Source organism: Talpa europaea (assembly GCF_964194135.1).
Source record: "Talpa europaea genome assembly, chromosome: 1".
NCBI lineage: Eukaryota > Metazoa > Chordata > Mammalia > Eulipotyphla > Talpidae > Talpa > Talpa europaea.
This window is the reverse complement of record NC_140073.1, coordinates 91361751-91378725: the sequence shown is the minus strand read 5'-3', so window position 1 is coordinate 91378725 and position 16975 is coordinate 91361751. Positions and strand designations below refer to the sequence as shown.

The 16975-nt window shown below is 36.0% G+C and overlaps 1 protein-coding gene across 1 annotated transcript in view; it reads right to left on the bottom strand.

Moving 5' to 3' along the window:
* The window catches only part of EPC2 (enhancer of polycomb homolog 2), a gene marked incomplete at both ends in the record, with an annotated part of 103738 nt that overhangs the window by 47848 nt on the left and 38915 nt on the right, over positions 1–16975 (bottom strand). Inside the window, one exon of the mRNA XM_084243458.1 lies at positions 16560–16719. Coding sequence (XP_084099584.1) covers positions 16560–16719 — 160 coding nt within the window. The remainder of the gene's footprint in view (positions 1–16559; positions 16720–16975) is intronic.

Sequence of the window (16975 nt, the reverse complement as noted above, 5' to 3'; positions counted from 1 at the left end):
TCTGCTAAAAGGCTCAACAAAGCTGTCTATGCTAAAGGAATAGGAATGCATCATACCAGATCTTGGTGTTTCTAAAGAAAACAAAATGTAAAGATTTGTCCAAAAGGTTCTATACATTTGGCCACCTATGTATATATCTTCACTTTCAAAAAACCACAGAGGGATAAAAATCTGAAGACCAGGAAGCTTTGCATTTCATCATTCCACCCCCAGTAATGGGCATCCTTTAAAACAATGGGTAAAAACTAGGGTCACCAGTGTAGCCTACCAATGTATCTAGTAATAAATCAGGTCTGCACAAAGACCACAATGAGAAAGTGCATTATGCTAATCAATACCACATGATACCTAGAAATGGTATAAGTTCTTCGATACAATGTTCCTGGGTTCAAAGGGCAAAGCTGACTTCTGAAGAAGAAAAAAAAAATAAACAAAAGTAGTCAGAATTTTATTTATTTATTTTTTAAGGAGGCATGTATTTTTATTTATTTATGATTTATTTATTTATTTGTTTGTTTTTGTTTATACATGCACTGGGTACAGTCAGAAGCACGGGAGGGTGAGAGAATTCACCAGAGCCAGAGTGGGGAGCAGAGTAGGAAGGAGGACCGAAGTACACTGCTGAAGCGAGCAGCGGGCGGCAGGAGAGGTCTGTGCGCCATGTGGGACCCTCCTCTGGCGGCCGGGGAGCAGCCGGGGATCGAACCGGCGCTGCAGAGGCTGCGGGCAGCTTCGCAACCCAGTGCTCAACCGCTGCACCACCGGTGAGGCCCAGTAGTCAGAATTAAAAAAAAAAAAAAAAAAAATTCTGGAGAAAAAATTCCTCCTTTTAGAGTAAGGGAAGTTTTTGAGGGCATTGCTGGCCAGTGTGGCCAAGCAGGTAGATACATGCTGGAGAGCACAAAGTTGGAATTCCTTCCAGGAAGAGCAAAGTACAAGAGGTAGCGTTTCCTGCCTCTCATTTTAGTTCATATAGTCTATTTAAACAAACAAACAAAACCACAAATTAATATGATAAAAACAAACTTTTAATCACAATTAAGTTATAAAACAAGAAAAACAGCTGTTAAATACAGCTTGAATCCTTTCAGTGAAGGGGCAAACAGAAGTATTGTTTGACAGCTGTTTCTAACATTGAGTCAAAATATGTTTCGTATACTTCCTTCTTTTACACCTCCAAAAACTGCATTGACTTTGAAATAAGAAAAAAGTTTTCATGTAAAAATTCACCTGGGGCCTCTCTGGTGGCGCAAGGGGTTAAGTGTCAGCACTATGAAGCAATCCAGAGCTACTGCAGCACAAGTTCTGATCCTAGCCAGGGAGCTGACCCCACATGGTGCAGTAGGCCTTTCCTGTCTCGTCCACTGCTCCCCACCCTGAGGGTAGCCACATATCAGAACCCACATGTTCAATTCACTACATAATTCTCTTTCCTCATGTTGGTGGAAAAACACCAGGTGTGAGGGGGGAATTTTGTAATTAAATATGACAAGCAATATTTAATACAGTAAAAATCTCAGTGTCATAAAATAAAATCTGGATAGTTTTCATTCTTAGACAGTTTTCCTTATTCCTAGAATTCATTTTGAACACATTGCCTTTCTCAAATCCTCTATTCTCTTCCCTGTCATTGGTTTCTTTAATATACTACTATATACTACTCTAATATACTACTATGGGGGTTATATTTAAAAATAAATCAAAGTAAATTAAGGTAAAGATGAGGCATATTAGCTAATTTACATATTAATACAAACAATGAAAGCTACATAATTCGGAGGTGAGAACACCTTATCTTAAACATCAGAAAGTTGAGAGAGGATAAGAATCTTGGTGAGTTGAGCACAAGTTTCGGTTTTGACCCACAGATCTCTTACTTGCCCCACAACACCATACAAACCCTAAATTACACACCCCAAATCATAACAGCAATAATGAAAAGTCTTTGAATATCAAAGGAGCTAAAATACATATAAATCAAAAGATTAGTTTTGTTCAAATTTAGACTTAAACACTTAAACTTACAAATTTAATAGCCCAAGATAACAAAAAAGATTAACCTACAAATAAGATAAATAATATTCTCAGTTAACTAAAATGCATATAAAACAAGTTATTGTGAACCTACTGCATCGGCACTCAAGGATTTGTTAAAAATAAGCATTAAAAATTAAAAAGAGGACAAACTTTAATAGCTTCCCACTTAAAGTAATTCCCAGGTTAAGACATTCCACAATTGTGAATTATCAGCGAAAAAATTTTTTAACATAAAAAGTTACATCAATCTTTATACAAAGTCTTCACTTTTCCTTGAGGCCTCTTTAAATTTCCTAAATGTTCACTTCTGGATTTGCTCATATACAATCCCTGACTGCAAGCAAAATAAGACAAATAAACAAGTGTACCTTTTTTGTAAAGCTTTTTCTGTGGAAATATTAACAATTTTCTATGCACTTTCTATAAATGTCTATCACTTGAACATTCATTAGTCTATTTCCTCTCAATTCTGCATTTCCTTTCTTTCTTTTTTTAAAAATTTATTTATTTATTTATACAGGCACTGGGTACAGTCAGAAGCGTGGGAGGGTGAGAGAATCTACCAGAGGCAGAGTAGGGAACAGAACAAGCAGACTGATGAAGTACACTGCTGAGGGGAGCAGCAGACACAGCAGGAGAGGTCTGCGCGCGCCATGTGGGACCCTTGCTGGTGGCCGAGGATTGAACCATCGCTGCAGAGGCTGCCGGCAGCTTCGCAGCCCAGTGCTCAACTGCTGCTCCACCAGAGAAGCCCTGCGTTTCCTTTCTTAATCAACTTTCCCAAACTATCTTTACCAACCTAATGAACCCAACAACAGCCCACACTGACTATACCTAAGTACAAGTGGATCAGGCTCCCTTTGAAGTTAGGATAGATATCAATTTGCTAAGGCATAAACTGGAGACAGTGCGCTAAATAGACACTTCTTGAAAGCATACATAAAGATGGCCATAAGGCAAATGATAAAAATGTTCATTATCACTTATTATGAGGGAAATGAAAATCAAAACCATAAAGAGATACCACCTCATACCTGAGAATGAACCATAACAAAGAGATAAGAAACAAGTATTGGTGAGGGTGAAGAGAAAAAGGAACCCTCATACACTGTTGGTAGGAATGTACACCAATCCAGACCCTATGGAAAACAGAATAGAGGTTTCTCAAAACACTAAAAATGGATCTACCATGTGACCCAGCAACCCCTCTCCTAGGTATCTATTCAAAGAAAATAAGAACACTAATATGAAGGGAGAGAAGCACTCCTATGTTTGATGCAAAACTTTTTAAAATAGGTTATGGACACAACCTAAGTAACCAACCACTGATGCGTGGATAAAGAATGCAGTATATATGCACAATGGAATATAACTCAGTCATTAAAAAAAGATGAACTATTGCCATTTGCAAAAACACAGATTGAAATGGAGGGGTTTATGATCAGCAAAATAAGTCAGGAGGAGAAACACAAATAATGGATGACTTTTACTCATGAGTGGGGGAAAAAAAAAGACAGAGAAGCAAAACCTAAAACCAACCCTTGAAATATGAGTGCAGAACTGAGGCTATCAGAAAGGGAGGGTGGGGAAATGGATGCAAAGGGATTGGGGGTTACCGATGAACTATGGCAGAGGATTATTGGGGCTTTGGTGGTAGAAATATGATAACATACATTAGTAGAGGTATGATCCCATTCCTCTAAAAGGTATACAATGTTGTAAACCAACATTACTCCAGCAAACAATTAAAAAAAAAAAAAAAAAGAAAATGGCTACAAAGGCATTCCAAAGAAATGCTTAGAGACAGAAATTAACAGAAATGTTTTGTATAGGGAGGTTACATGACCCAATACATCGTCAAACACAAGAAATCAGAACCATATGTTCACAACAGCTGTGTGTGTGTGTGTGTGTGTGTGTGTGTATATATATATATATATATAGTACAGTACTTTTTTTTACAAAGCAGAACTGAACAGTTTACAATCTATTATCAGCATCATTGTTGGGTATCTCGATTTTGGTTTAAACAGAATAGAACAAACACTAAAGTGGGGGCTCTGATTAGGCAGAATTAAACATCATCATTAAGATCTCATATATTTAACACTAAGGAAGTTGAAGTATCAGCACAAAGGCTCAGAAGTTTCTTTACCTAAAAATCATTCAAAAATAAACCACAGTTTCTCAGATTTTAGCAATTACCAGAGTCATCTGGATGGCTTGTTAAAAAACACATGCTACATAGGTTGATCATCAGTAGATTTTCAGTAGTAGATCTGGAGTGGGGCTTGTGAATTTACATTTCTAACAAAATCCCAAGTGATGTTGGACTATGATTTGAGAACCTTTGCTTTAAGTCTGTGTCCTTAACATTTATAAACTTTACTTAACTACACTGAGCTTTTGAAATTTATAAATTTTTAAAGTCCTTAGGCTTCAAATACTTTCAGACAGCCAATGACAAGTTCAGAAGCGACTCCGACAACAGCTCTGCTTGGAGCTCTCCAAGGTTCTGACAGCCTGCAAGCCTAGCTGTTCCCAATGGTGTGTCAAAGATTAGGAATGTTTATTTTAAATATTCAAGAACTCTTTCTTGACTTTGATTCTCTCAGACGTCCTAGAATTACAAAACTTGGCCAAAGACCTCACGTAAACTCCCTCCTCAAAGAACAAAAAAAAAAAAAAAAAGAAAAAGAAAAAGAAAAAAGAAAGCAAGTGCAGAAGAGTTCAAAGCCACTTTCTAAAGATCACAAAGTGATCCAAGCCCTTCAATTGACTGGCTAATTTGTTCTAAAATTCCAGGATTATTCTTAGTCTTTTTTTCTGACTATCAAATTACATTCCTTTTCCACTTTGAAAAATTTAATTTTTATACAAATAACAAGTATTACTGGCTAAAATTAGTGGCAATGATGAATGACAACTATGGAAACCACAGACCATGGAAACGGATTCTCTGAATCTTTCAGGTGGAGATTTTCATCATTACAGAGGGGACAGAGTCTAACAAGATTTGATAGGACCCAAGAAATGTTATGATAATTTCAAAGAGTCAGGCATATATAAAGATAATGATCTTTTTATTCTCCTCCTAGTTATGCTTTTTCTTAGACTGCTGTCCTTTAGAGTCTTCCTCCCTTGCTATTTTCTAAAAAACATCAATAGAAACAAACCCTTCTGAACAACAAATGATCAAAAATGGTATTGAGACTACATAATAAAGGGGAGGTGTTGAGAAAACTAGAGTTCACATACAAAAGAATAAAGATGAACACTTAGGCCTGTAACTATAAAAATTTCTTAGGAAAAAACAAAGGGAGGGCCTCCCCGGTGGTGCAGCAGGTTGAGCACCACGCCGTGAAGCTATCTGCAGCCTCTGCAGTGTGGGTTCGATCCTGGCTGGCCAGTGAGAATCCCACATGGCGCAGCAGACCTCTCCAGTCTCACCCGCTGCTCCTCTCAGCAATGTATTTCTGTCGTCTGCCTGTTCTGCTCCCTGCTCCGTCTCTGGTGAATCCTCTCACTCTCCCCCACCTCTGGCCTGTACCCCAGCTATTGTATAAAATAAATAAATCTTAAAAAAATTAAAATAAAAAAGAAAACAAAGGGAAAAAACCTTCAAGACATTAGGTTCAACTGTGATTTGCTGGCTATGATAGCAAAAGCAGAAACTAGAAAAGAGAAATAGACAAATGGGACTGCATGAAATTTAAAAACACATGCAGAGCAAAGGAAACAATCAAGAGAAAGAAAAGACAATGTGCTGAAAGAAAATATTTGCAAACCACACGTATGACAAGGGGTTAATTTAAAAGTATATAAACAACTCCTATAATAAAAGTCAAGAACAAAGAAGTAATAACTAGGGGCCTCCCTGGTGGCACAAGGGGTTAAGCATCAGCAATATGAAGTAATTTGCAGCTACTGCAACATGAGTTCCCTGGCCAGTGACCCACATAGACAGAAGACATCTGCTGTCTCACCTGCTGCTCCCCTCAGCAGTGTATTTCAGTCAATCCGCCCGTTCTGTTCCCCACTCTCTTTCTGGTGAATCCTCTCACCCTCCCCCTACCTCTGGCCTGTACCCCAGTTCTTGTATGCATAGATAAATGAATCTTTAAGAAAAATTAAAAAAAAGAAATAATGACTAAAAAACAGGTAAAGCACATGAATAGACATTTCTCCAAAGATGATACACAAATAAGCAAGTAGCATATAAAAAAATATTCAACATCACTTATTATTAGGAAATTACAAATCAAAATTACAATGAGATTTCATCTCAGAGGGCCACCATAAAAAAAGTATTACATATGTTGCTGTGAATGTGGAGAAATTAGACATCTTATCCACTAATGGGAGAATGGTAAAACAGTGCAGCCACTGTGGAAAACAGTGTGGCGTTCCTTCAAAAATAGAATTAAAAACAGAACTGCCATGTTTTCCAGGATTTACCCATCTGAGTATATAATCAGAAGAACTGAAAATGGAATCGTGAAGAGATATATACATACCAATGTTAAATGCAGTATTATCCACAATAGCCAAGATGTGGAAGCAATTTAAATGTCCATTAGCAGAATGGTTAAACAAAATTTAGTATATACAGTACACAACAGAATATTATTTAGTCTTTAAAAAACAAGGAAATCCCGGCCTCCCTGGTGGCTCAGGCGGTTGAGCACAGAGCTGTGAAGCTGTCTGCACCCTCTGCAGTGCCGGTTCAATCCCCGCCGATGGCACAGCAGACCTCTCCTGTCTCGCTGCTCCCCTCAGCAGTGTATTTCAGTCGGTTTGCCTGTTCTGTTCCCCGCTCTGTCTCTGGTGAATCCTCTCACCCTCCCGCACATCTGGCTTGTACCCCGGTTCTTGTATAAATAAATAAATCTTTAAAATCAAACCAAAAAAAAACCCAAAAAAACCAAGGAAATCTGTCATGTGCTACAATATGGATGAACCTTAAGGACATTGTACTAAATGAAATAAGCCAGTCACAAAAGTACAAATACCATCATCATTCCACTTCTATCTAAAGAGTCAAATTCACAGAAATGAAAAGTAGAATGGTTATTGCTAGGGGTTGTGGGGGGAAAGTATACCAGCGAATCATTCAATAGGTATAAAGTTTTGGTTATACAAAATGGTAAAGCTCTAGAGATCTGTTGTACAACGGTGTGCATACAGTTAATAATGCAATTTAAACTCAAAAATTCTTGAGAAAATTTGTCATCACCATAAAACAACAAATAATTTTTTTTAATAAATTTTATTGTTATATTCCCCATACAATTGCAGTCCCCCCATTCTGACCCCAATCCCTCCCCTCCCGCCCCCCTAAAAGTGTCTCTGGTTCATAGTTTTTTGTTGATTTTGATTTTCACTTTCTTATAGTTATTCATTTTCCTGGTCCCTTATTTAAGTTTTCTAGATTCCTGCTATGAGTGAGACCATCTGGTATTTTTCTTTTTCTTTTTGGCTTATTTCGCTGAGCATGATCCCTTCCAGCGCCATCCATGTTGCTGCAAATTGCATGTGTTTATCTTTTTTGAATGCTGAGTAATATTCCATGGTATATATGTACCACATCTTCTTGATCCAGTCATCTATTTTTGGGCATTTGGGTTGTTTCCAAAGCTTAGCTATTGTAAACAGTGCTGCTATAAACATAGGGGTGCAGGTAAACAACAAATAATTTTAACCTCAATCCAGCTTAAGACAGGAAACCCCAAAATGAGGAACATTCTACAATATAATTTGTATTCAAAAACATCAGTGGCACAAAGACTTAGAAATAGTGAAGAGATGTGACAAATGCAATGCCTCTTTTGGGGTTTTCCTTCACTACAAAGGTATTACTGGGACATTTTTATTAACATGTGAATGAGTTGAACAAGTTAGATAATTATAGTATATCAATGATCATTTACTGATCTTGGTAACTGAGAAAATGTGTTTTTAAGAAATACACCCTGAAGTCTTAAGAGATAAAGATGCATGACATCTACAACTTACTCTAAAACGATTCAGAACAAAAATATCATGGGTAGGAGACAGGGAAAATGGCTGAGTGTGTGGGAGTAAAAGAGAGAAGGAAAGAGTGAGAAAGAAAGCAAGTATTACTAAATGTTAATATCTAAATGAATCACAGAGAAGGGTGCATGTAATTTGTACTATTCTTGGAAATTTTCTATAAACTGGAAATTTGGCAAAACTTAAAACAATTAAAATCATGTTAAAAGAAAAGGTAGAAATAATATATGTTCAAGTTCAACTTTCTTGGAACCTATCTTCTGTATTCTAATATTAATCCAAGTCAGTTCGAAGATATAGTGCCTAATAAAGACATCTTAAAAGATTAAATTCTATAGTCCAAAAAATAAGAAAATACATAAATACTTCAATTTGTTTCATTTAACAATATATACCAAGTACTACTAGGACAAGGCCAAACTAATAGAAGAGACAGTAATCAAAATGATGAAAAATATTTTTTGCTCTTAACTGCAAAGAAAGTAAAATAATTATAAATTGATTAAATACCTCAGAAAGAAGGGGTGGATTTGCAGTTAGTCTTATTCATTAATTACAAGCTTACTCCTACAGTGCCAAACATTTTCTCTTTTTGACATTATAATTCCAGATCTTCTGTGGTAAGATTCCTGGATTCCAAATCTAACACGTTGGCCACCAATTCCTATTTCAATATCTTCAATGACTTAAAGTTCACTAAAGAGGTCTCCAGGAAGAGCAGTCAAATAATCATCTGTTACTACATAGAAATAGAAATTCTTAACTGAGGCTAGAAAAAAAAAAAAATCAGCTTTTTATATCATAAAAAATTGACTCTAAACACACTAGGCTAAATAACACTGAAAAAATGAGTGAACAAATAAAACTATGATCTAATATTTTCTAAGTTTTCATATTATCTTAACACTTTAACATTTATTTTTTGAAAAGATTTATTTTTTTAAAGATTTATTATTATTTATTCATGCACACAAGAACCAGGGTTAGGCCAGAAGTGTGGGGGGTGAGAAGATTCACCAGAAACAGAATAGGGAGCAGAACAAGTGGAGCTACTGAAATACACTGCTGAGAGGAGCAGCAGGCTAGACAGGAGAGGTCTGCTGCACCATGTGGGTTAGCTCCCTGGCCAGGGATAGAACTCTTGCTGCAGTGGCTGGTGATAGCTTGACAGCACTGAGACTTTAACCCCTACGCCACCAAGGAGGCCTAACATTTCTAAACAAAATATAAACCAAAACAAACTATGAAAGATGCTCATATCATCTGCCTTCACAGAGGTTAAGGAAAAAAAGAGACATTTCTGTAAAAAGTATTTTGGTGATTCATAATGAGTAAGCCATGATTTTAATCCTTAAGAAACATATGTTCTAGTAGAAATGAAAATATTTGGGGAACTCCCCCTTCTGCAAATCAATATTATAAATGATATAAAACAAATATTTTATAGTCAAAAATTTCTTTTAAAGCAAATTAATATCTAAGTTATTGGCCACACATGGCTCTGAATGATTTTCTAAAGTTAATTCTATGAAAAGGCAAATGTTTATTACTACAGAAGACATTATAGTAAATATTTTTTCATTTTTTTAAATTTCTAAGAATGAAAACGACAAAGCCACAAATGCAAGCAATGTTATCAAAATAGTCCTTCCCCAAAAAACCATCAATTGCTTCAATAAGAAATTTTTTAAGTTATTATGTATCAACTTCAAAATATGCATTAACAGTACAAAATTATGGAAACACTAACATGGGAGTGGGCTCCGGAAGAGTCTAAATATTACTTGAAGGTTTTTTTGTCAAACACGAGGACTCTGTACTAGTAAATTAACCAGTAACAAGTAAAACGCTACATTAACTGAAAAACCAACAACTCTCCTTATATTCATGAAACAAGTGAGGTGAGAGAGGCAGACCACTGCCCCCGCCCCCAGCCACAATTGAAGAGAAGACAAGTGAAGACAGAATCACAACTAACTGAGCAGAATCTCACTAGAGACTAGAGACACCTCACCAAGGAAGATAACAAATTGCAATTAATCATATAAAAAGATTTTGAACATCCAAAGGAATTAAGCTACTAAGGAATTACATGTTAAAACAATGAGATACCACTCAATAGCTACTAAAATGGCCAAGATCCAAATAAAATGACAATACTAAATGCTGATGAGGATACAGAACAACAGGAATTTTCCTTTCTGATAGGATCACAAAATGGTATAGCCATTTCAGAAATCAGTTTGGCAGTTTCTTATAAAGCTAACCACGGTCTTACCACACAATATAGCAACTGCATTACAGGTATTTACAAAGGTTGGAAACTCATGTCCACACAAAAGCCGGCACACAAATGTTTACAGCAGTTTTTCATAATCACTTAAAATTGGAAATAATCAAGATGTCTTCTGACAGATTCCCGTAGACAACTGAAGGATACAAAATTACGTAAACCATGCAATGAATATTATTCATTGAAAAGAGAAATGAGATACAAAGTCACAAAAAGACGTGGACCAATCTTAGATGCATCATTGCTAGATGAAAAGAAGTCAGCCTGATATATGACAGTGTGAAAAAGGATAGAGAAACAGTAAATTTTCAGAGGAAGCCAGGGATTGGAGGGATGAACAGGTAAAATACAGACTCTTTTTGGGCTGGTGAAACTATTCTTTTTTAGACTTTTTTTTTTTTTTTAATTTTCTAGAGGCATGTCTTATGTATTTATTTATTATTTGTTTGTTTGTTTGGTTTATACATGCACTGGGTACAGTCAGAAGCGCGGGAGGGTGAGAGAATTCACCAGAGCCAGAGCAGGGAGCAGAGCAGGCAGAAGGACCGAAGTACACTGCTGAGGGGAGCAGCGGGCGGCAAGAGAGGTCTGCGCGCCGTGTGGACCTTCCTCCGGTGGCAGGGGAGCAGCCGGGTATCGAACCGGCGCCGCAGAGGCCGCGGGTAGCTTCGCAACCCAGCGCTCAACCGCTGCGCCACCGGGGAGGCCCTGGTGAAACTATTCTTAAAATAATGTTATAACAGATCCAAGACATGGATTTTATTTTTAATTCATAAACCTGTAACACAAAGAATGAATGAACAATAATGTAAACTGTGGACTTTGGTTAACAATAAGATACTGACATTAATTACAAGAAAGGTACCACACTAATATAAGATACTAATGGGAAAACTTTGTATGTATTTGGGGCATAGCATAAGAACTTTCTAGACTGGCTGCTTAATTTTTTATGAATCTGGAACTTTAAAAAATTATACCAGTTTTTAAAATAAATAAATAAATAAATCATTTTTTTTAAAGCCCTACTTTTCCTTGAAATGCAAATTTATATTTTACTAAGAAACAATTTACTAATATTTACCAGTATAAAAATTCACTTTTACTAATACAACAAAATCACAAATAATCTTGGTCTAAAAAGTCTTGTTAAAGTGTAAACAAAACCTTCAGTACTGTCTTCTACTTTACAGATTCCTGTAGACAACTGAAGAATATAAAACTAATTCCCTTTAATACTTTAGTTTTCAGAAATTTTTCCTAATGGGAAAATGCTTACTCTGTAATTAAAAAAAGAACGCCAAAGTCATAAACACACACACATACATACATACTTACACACAGTATAATGCAAATTTGGGGGAAAAAAAGAAAATACAGTTTTCATCTCTGTGATTATCCTTCCTATTTGAGATATTTCTGCAATTAACATTTTACTTTTTTGAGTATAAAACTTCTCAGAAAAAGAAACCAAACACCATATTTTCTTAAGTTTCTATAAGAGACACAAAACAGACTCTTAAACCAGTGATGAGAGACTATTTTTAAGATGGGAGAGAAGAGAGAACTGGCTTTATCTAACCTCACTTTGGCAGGGTGGGGATGTCTTATATTATTGTAATTTTGATGAATTTGTTACAGAATGTTAGTGAGATATTTTAGTCACTAAAATTTTATCTTGAAATAACCTATAAAAACATCATCATGGAGACTACTTTTTAGTCATTTTCTACATCACTTTTATTGAATATATTTTGGTCTTCTCTGACTAACTATGAGAAATACTGTAACGATGATGATTTTCTTTCCTTTAAACAGATGGAAAAGGTAAAGCCTATGTGACCAAGGTCCAAGAAAACATGTTTACCAAGCACAGCACTTAGTAGGAGGTTTAAAATGAGTAACTGCCATATGACCCTGTCCCAGCCTGAGCCAACCTCTTGAGGTAACAGGACTGTACCAAAGATTGGTCTGACATGGCTCCAGAACAGCCAGAGGCATTCACGGGCTCTGTGCAGTTAGTTCCTAGGGTCCAAAGGTTCTGACTAATCCTCTTATTTTATGTGTTAGAATAGGAGGGCTTTTTGTAAAGTTCAGCCCATTTTGTTTCCCTAGTGGCTTTCCTCCCCAAAATGTCTTCGATTTATAAATCTTAAAAGGCTCTTTGAAAAATTGACCTTAGCAAATGCTAAATTCATCCTTTTTCACCAGTTCCTCATTAGCTTAAAACAAAAGTGTAAACTGTGTTTTTATTACTTTTTAAAGCTCCTTGTTCTTCAAGCTTTTCCATCTTCCTGGTATATTTGGTCACTGGTGGGGGGTGAGAGGGAGAAATGCTTTATTCCCATTTTTGTTTCTATTATCAACTACATGTGAACAGTAATGTGTTTCCATTTAATGTGTCTTAGTACTTGCATCTTATAATGATGAGCCATGACGGAGAAGCAGTATACCATAAGTAAGAGTTCTAAAGCCAGATGGCCTGGCTTTAAATTCTGACTCTTTCACTTGCTAACTTTATATAATCTGTATATAATCTTTCTCTGCATATAAACTTTATATACCATATATATATAATCTTTCTTTAAAAGGGGAGCATAAAAATATTAGCTGCCTCATAAGGTTTCTTTGAGGCATTCTTTAAGTCAGTTGACTTAATATTTGTAAAATTCTAGTCAACTCTGGGCACAGCAACAATAAATGTTAGCTATTTTATTATGTCTTTTCCCCATTAAAAATAAAGGTTTATTCTTCCATTAAGAATTTCAGGAGAGGGCCTTACTGGTGGCGCAGGCAGTTGAGCAAAGCGCTGTAAAGCTGTCCGCAGCCTCTGCAGTGCCAGTTCAATCCCCGACGGCCTTGGAGATACCCACATGGCAAGCCGACCTCTCCTGTCTCGCCCCTGCTGCTCACCTCAGCAGTGTATTTCAGTCAGTCTGCCTGTTCTGTTCCCCACTCTGTCTTTGGTGAATCCTCTCACACTCCTGCACATCTGGCCTGTACCCCAGTTCTTGTATGAATAAATAAGTCATTAAAAAAAAAGAATTTTAGGAGATAAATATATGTGAAAACATTTTCATAGGCAGGCAGTCCATAAAACTATTACTAAGGTTAAGATGGGAAGGAAATTTAGTCACTTATAGGAGACAGGGAAACAGCCAAAATACTGAAAAGTGTGACATCACTAAAGAATTTTCCAGAGCTGCTGTTAGGTAAATATGTTGAAGGCCGATTTCTAGTAACTCCTATTAGTACAATCAGGTGTAATGGGTTATATTACATATCCACCCCAAAGGAGAGTTCTAAATACTCTATGCTATGAAGCAGGCACTAAAATATGTTCCTTAAAAACAGTATTACTTTTCTGCTCTATAAACTGCATCATGTCTGAAATACATACCATTATGCATCAAATTTATCTATTAATATCACACCTTTATTTTCTAATTTAACTATGGCCTTTAATCTATTGTGCCACATTTTGCTTAGTCACCTCTACTCTTTTTTTCAATAAGACATAAATACATACAGACCCATGGGGCACACTCCTAGCATTCAGGCTTCCATTTAAACTCTCTTCCCAAACTACCACATGATTATTTTGCTTTTTCTCCAAAACATCTGTTATTACTTTGGTTTCTCTTCAGATCATATAAATCTTTAGCCTATTACTTCAGTATTTGTATAGCTGCTCCTCCTTCCTGGATTAGTGACTACCCAGATATTGTTCTACCACTTCAGTTCTACTGCCCACAGAGTTTTATCCCAAGATGCGAGGCACAGCAAATCTTGAGATGAGAGGGAAAAATGTAAATATGGGCTGCCCTCAGGAACAGAGTCCCTGTTAATGCCCCTCTAATCTTAACAGCATAGGATCATACTTTACAGGAATGTGTTCGCCACAAACCTTATACAATCTACTTCTGTATTCATGGCACAGTTTTTCTAGAATTTACACATATCTGTAATGTCCCCTTATGAGATTTGTGCTCAGTTTGATTTCTTAATATACCACAGATATTTTTAAAAGAAAATGATGTTCCTAGAATGTATGTTTTTCACCAAGAAGTTTTGCTGCTAAACAAAACAATTTTCTTCATTTATGTTCTTTTCTAACTTTCCAGTCAAAATGTTTACCCCAGTAGGGTAAAAAGACAATTAGCATAATTTTTGTTAATGGGGAAAGCATCAATGGAGAATGCATTGAAACTATAGTCTGAGACTGTATGGTATATGAAATGAAGCTTCTGCTTCTGAGAAGCTTACAGTCTAGAAGTTCTCCTAATTTTTGATTCTTGGTTGTCTGGAGTGGTTTTTACAAATGGCCCTCCAGCTACTTTGTTATTACACTGTTATTAAAATGCAAAAAAAGGGGGGGAGGAAATAGTTTGGCTAATAAATCCTTAACATTCCTATAATTAACAGCTATTTCCTTCCTAATACAAAGATAAGGCAAATTCAACAAGCTAAAAAAAAACGGCCTCAAAGGAAGAAACAAATGACATGAATAATTTTTGCATATGTGTTTCTCTTGAAGGCTTTAGAGAAGTCTCTGGAAAATAGTTCTGATTTAAAAGCAGTCAGTCAACTAATATGCCATTTACTGAGCATGTATAAGCCACATACTATTTTTTTAATTTACAAAGAGAAAATAAAACAATCTCTGCCCTCAAGGAGCTCACAGTCTAAATGGAGAGAATGACTACAAATAACTGCAATAAAATAAAATGAATCCTCTAACAGAAGTATGTACAAGATCCTGAGCGAAGCAATGAGAAAGTCTGGGGAAGCTTAAGGGAGTTACGTCTTAAATTTGTTACAGGAAGAGAAGACTTGAATAGCACATTGCAAGGAAGTGTGAACTGTGAAAACAAGGAAAATACGGATAACTAAGTTAGTTCTACCACGTAGAGAATAAGAAGAAATAGGAAATGAGGTTAAAGGAGTAGGCAGGGAACAAATCACAAAGGGCCTTGTATTCAAACTAGAGAATATGGGTATTAGTGAAATCTGTCAAACCTAAACTGACATCAATTACAGTAAGTACCATTACTTTATGTATCACCAGAAATCAAGTTTTATGCCAGGGTATATAAAGAAGCTTAACAGAATAATCACGCAAAAAGTTATATACTACCCAAAGGCAGCCACCTTAGTGTAAGATAAAGAAATCAACCAGTCATCTAGAAAGGAACTTCCTATTTCTTGATTTGCCCTTAGGTGGAAAGGGAGAGGGAAAAAATCTCCCTCTGTGAACTGAAATCAAATGGACCTTCAACTTGAACTTAAACGCTATCAGTATGGTCAAATAACACACAACTAAAACAAAATAAGGAAAAAATTTAAAATACTCTCAGATGGGTAGTGTTGCCAGATGTCTGGCAGAAACAAGTGCAAATTCTCTTTAGATAAACTAATACTTAAATACAGGGCAACAGCAGCTTAGGATGCAATCTCATTTCAAAGATGACAAATGAAAAATGTGCATCTCAGAATCAATGAAATAGAGTACGTATTACAGTCAGTCTCAAAACTGGTAATGTTTCAGTATTACCCAGGAAATATTTAAAAAACTTATTACAAGGTTGCATACCAGAGATTCTCAGACAGGTAGGTATGAAGCAGAGTCCTAGAATCAATTTTAACAAGCAACCCAAGGTTTTTTTTGTTTGTTTGTTTGTTTTTTAACACAACCTGACAAGATACACTAATCTTCTACTGTGGAAAATAACGAAAAGCTGTAGGATTTTAAGCCAGAGCATAATTTTATGGTACTGACACTTTAGGAAAACCACTCTCATGCCCACAGACTTTGTGAAGAAGATACATAAGAAGGTGGTCGAGGACAGAGATGGAGAAGAGTATATAGGTAATTATTGGAATCAGCATTCTAGTCATCGTGTCTTTAAAAATAAATTTTATTTGGGTATGGTAATCCATCACCTTTTAGCTACTAGCAAAGTTGAAGTCCTACACAAAAGTCTATACTACATAAATATCCAACATTCCAAATGAAAATAATATTCAAAATGGCCTCAAAGTTCAGATATATGCAGAGAGGGATTTTATTTTTTAATGTTTCCATTTCTATTAAAACAGTGTGTAAGAAGTGAAAAATTAAAATCTCTTGAATAAAAGGATTTCCACTGTTGATAAACACAAATTACAACAGAAAACAATAAATAAACAAACTTACGCTGAATATGAATGAACTGTTTTGGCTGTTTAAACTCTCCTTTGTACAAGCGATTGTAATAGTTGACGTTGCTCTCTGCCTCAGGAACTGGAATGACCATGCTCTCTTTTTTTTCTCTAAACACTTGCTGTGCTGAAATAGCTCGCTGTAAATGATGTTCCTGAAAAATGTAAAGTAGGCAACATAAGTTGTTTTAATAATGTTAATTCAATGCATAATTCCATTTAAATATTATTTTAATAATTACAAGGTGCTTCAAAAATCATTCTTCCATGGAAACAATGCCATAGTTCTCCCTTAATACTTGTGTTCATACTGACATCACTTTAGATGACTACAATTTTAATATGCAAAATTTTTTAGATTAAAGATAAAACTATTCAGTACCTCCCAAGGAGCATTAGGGTGAGCTTCTC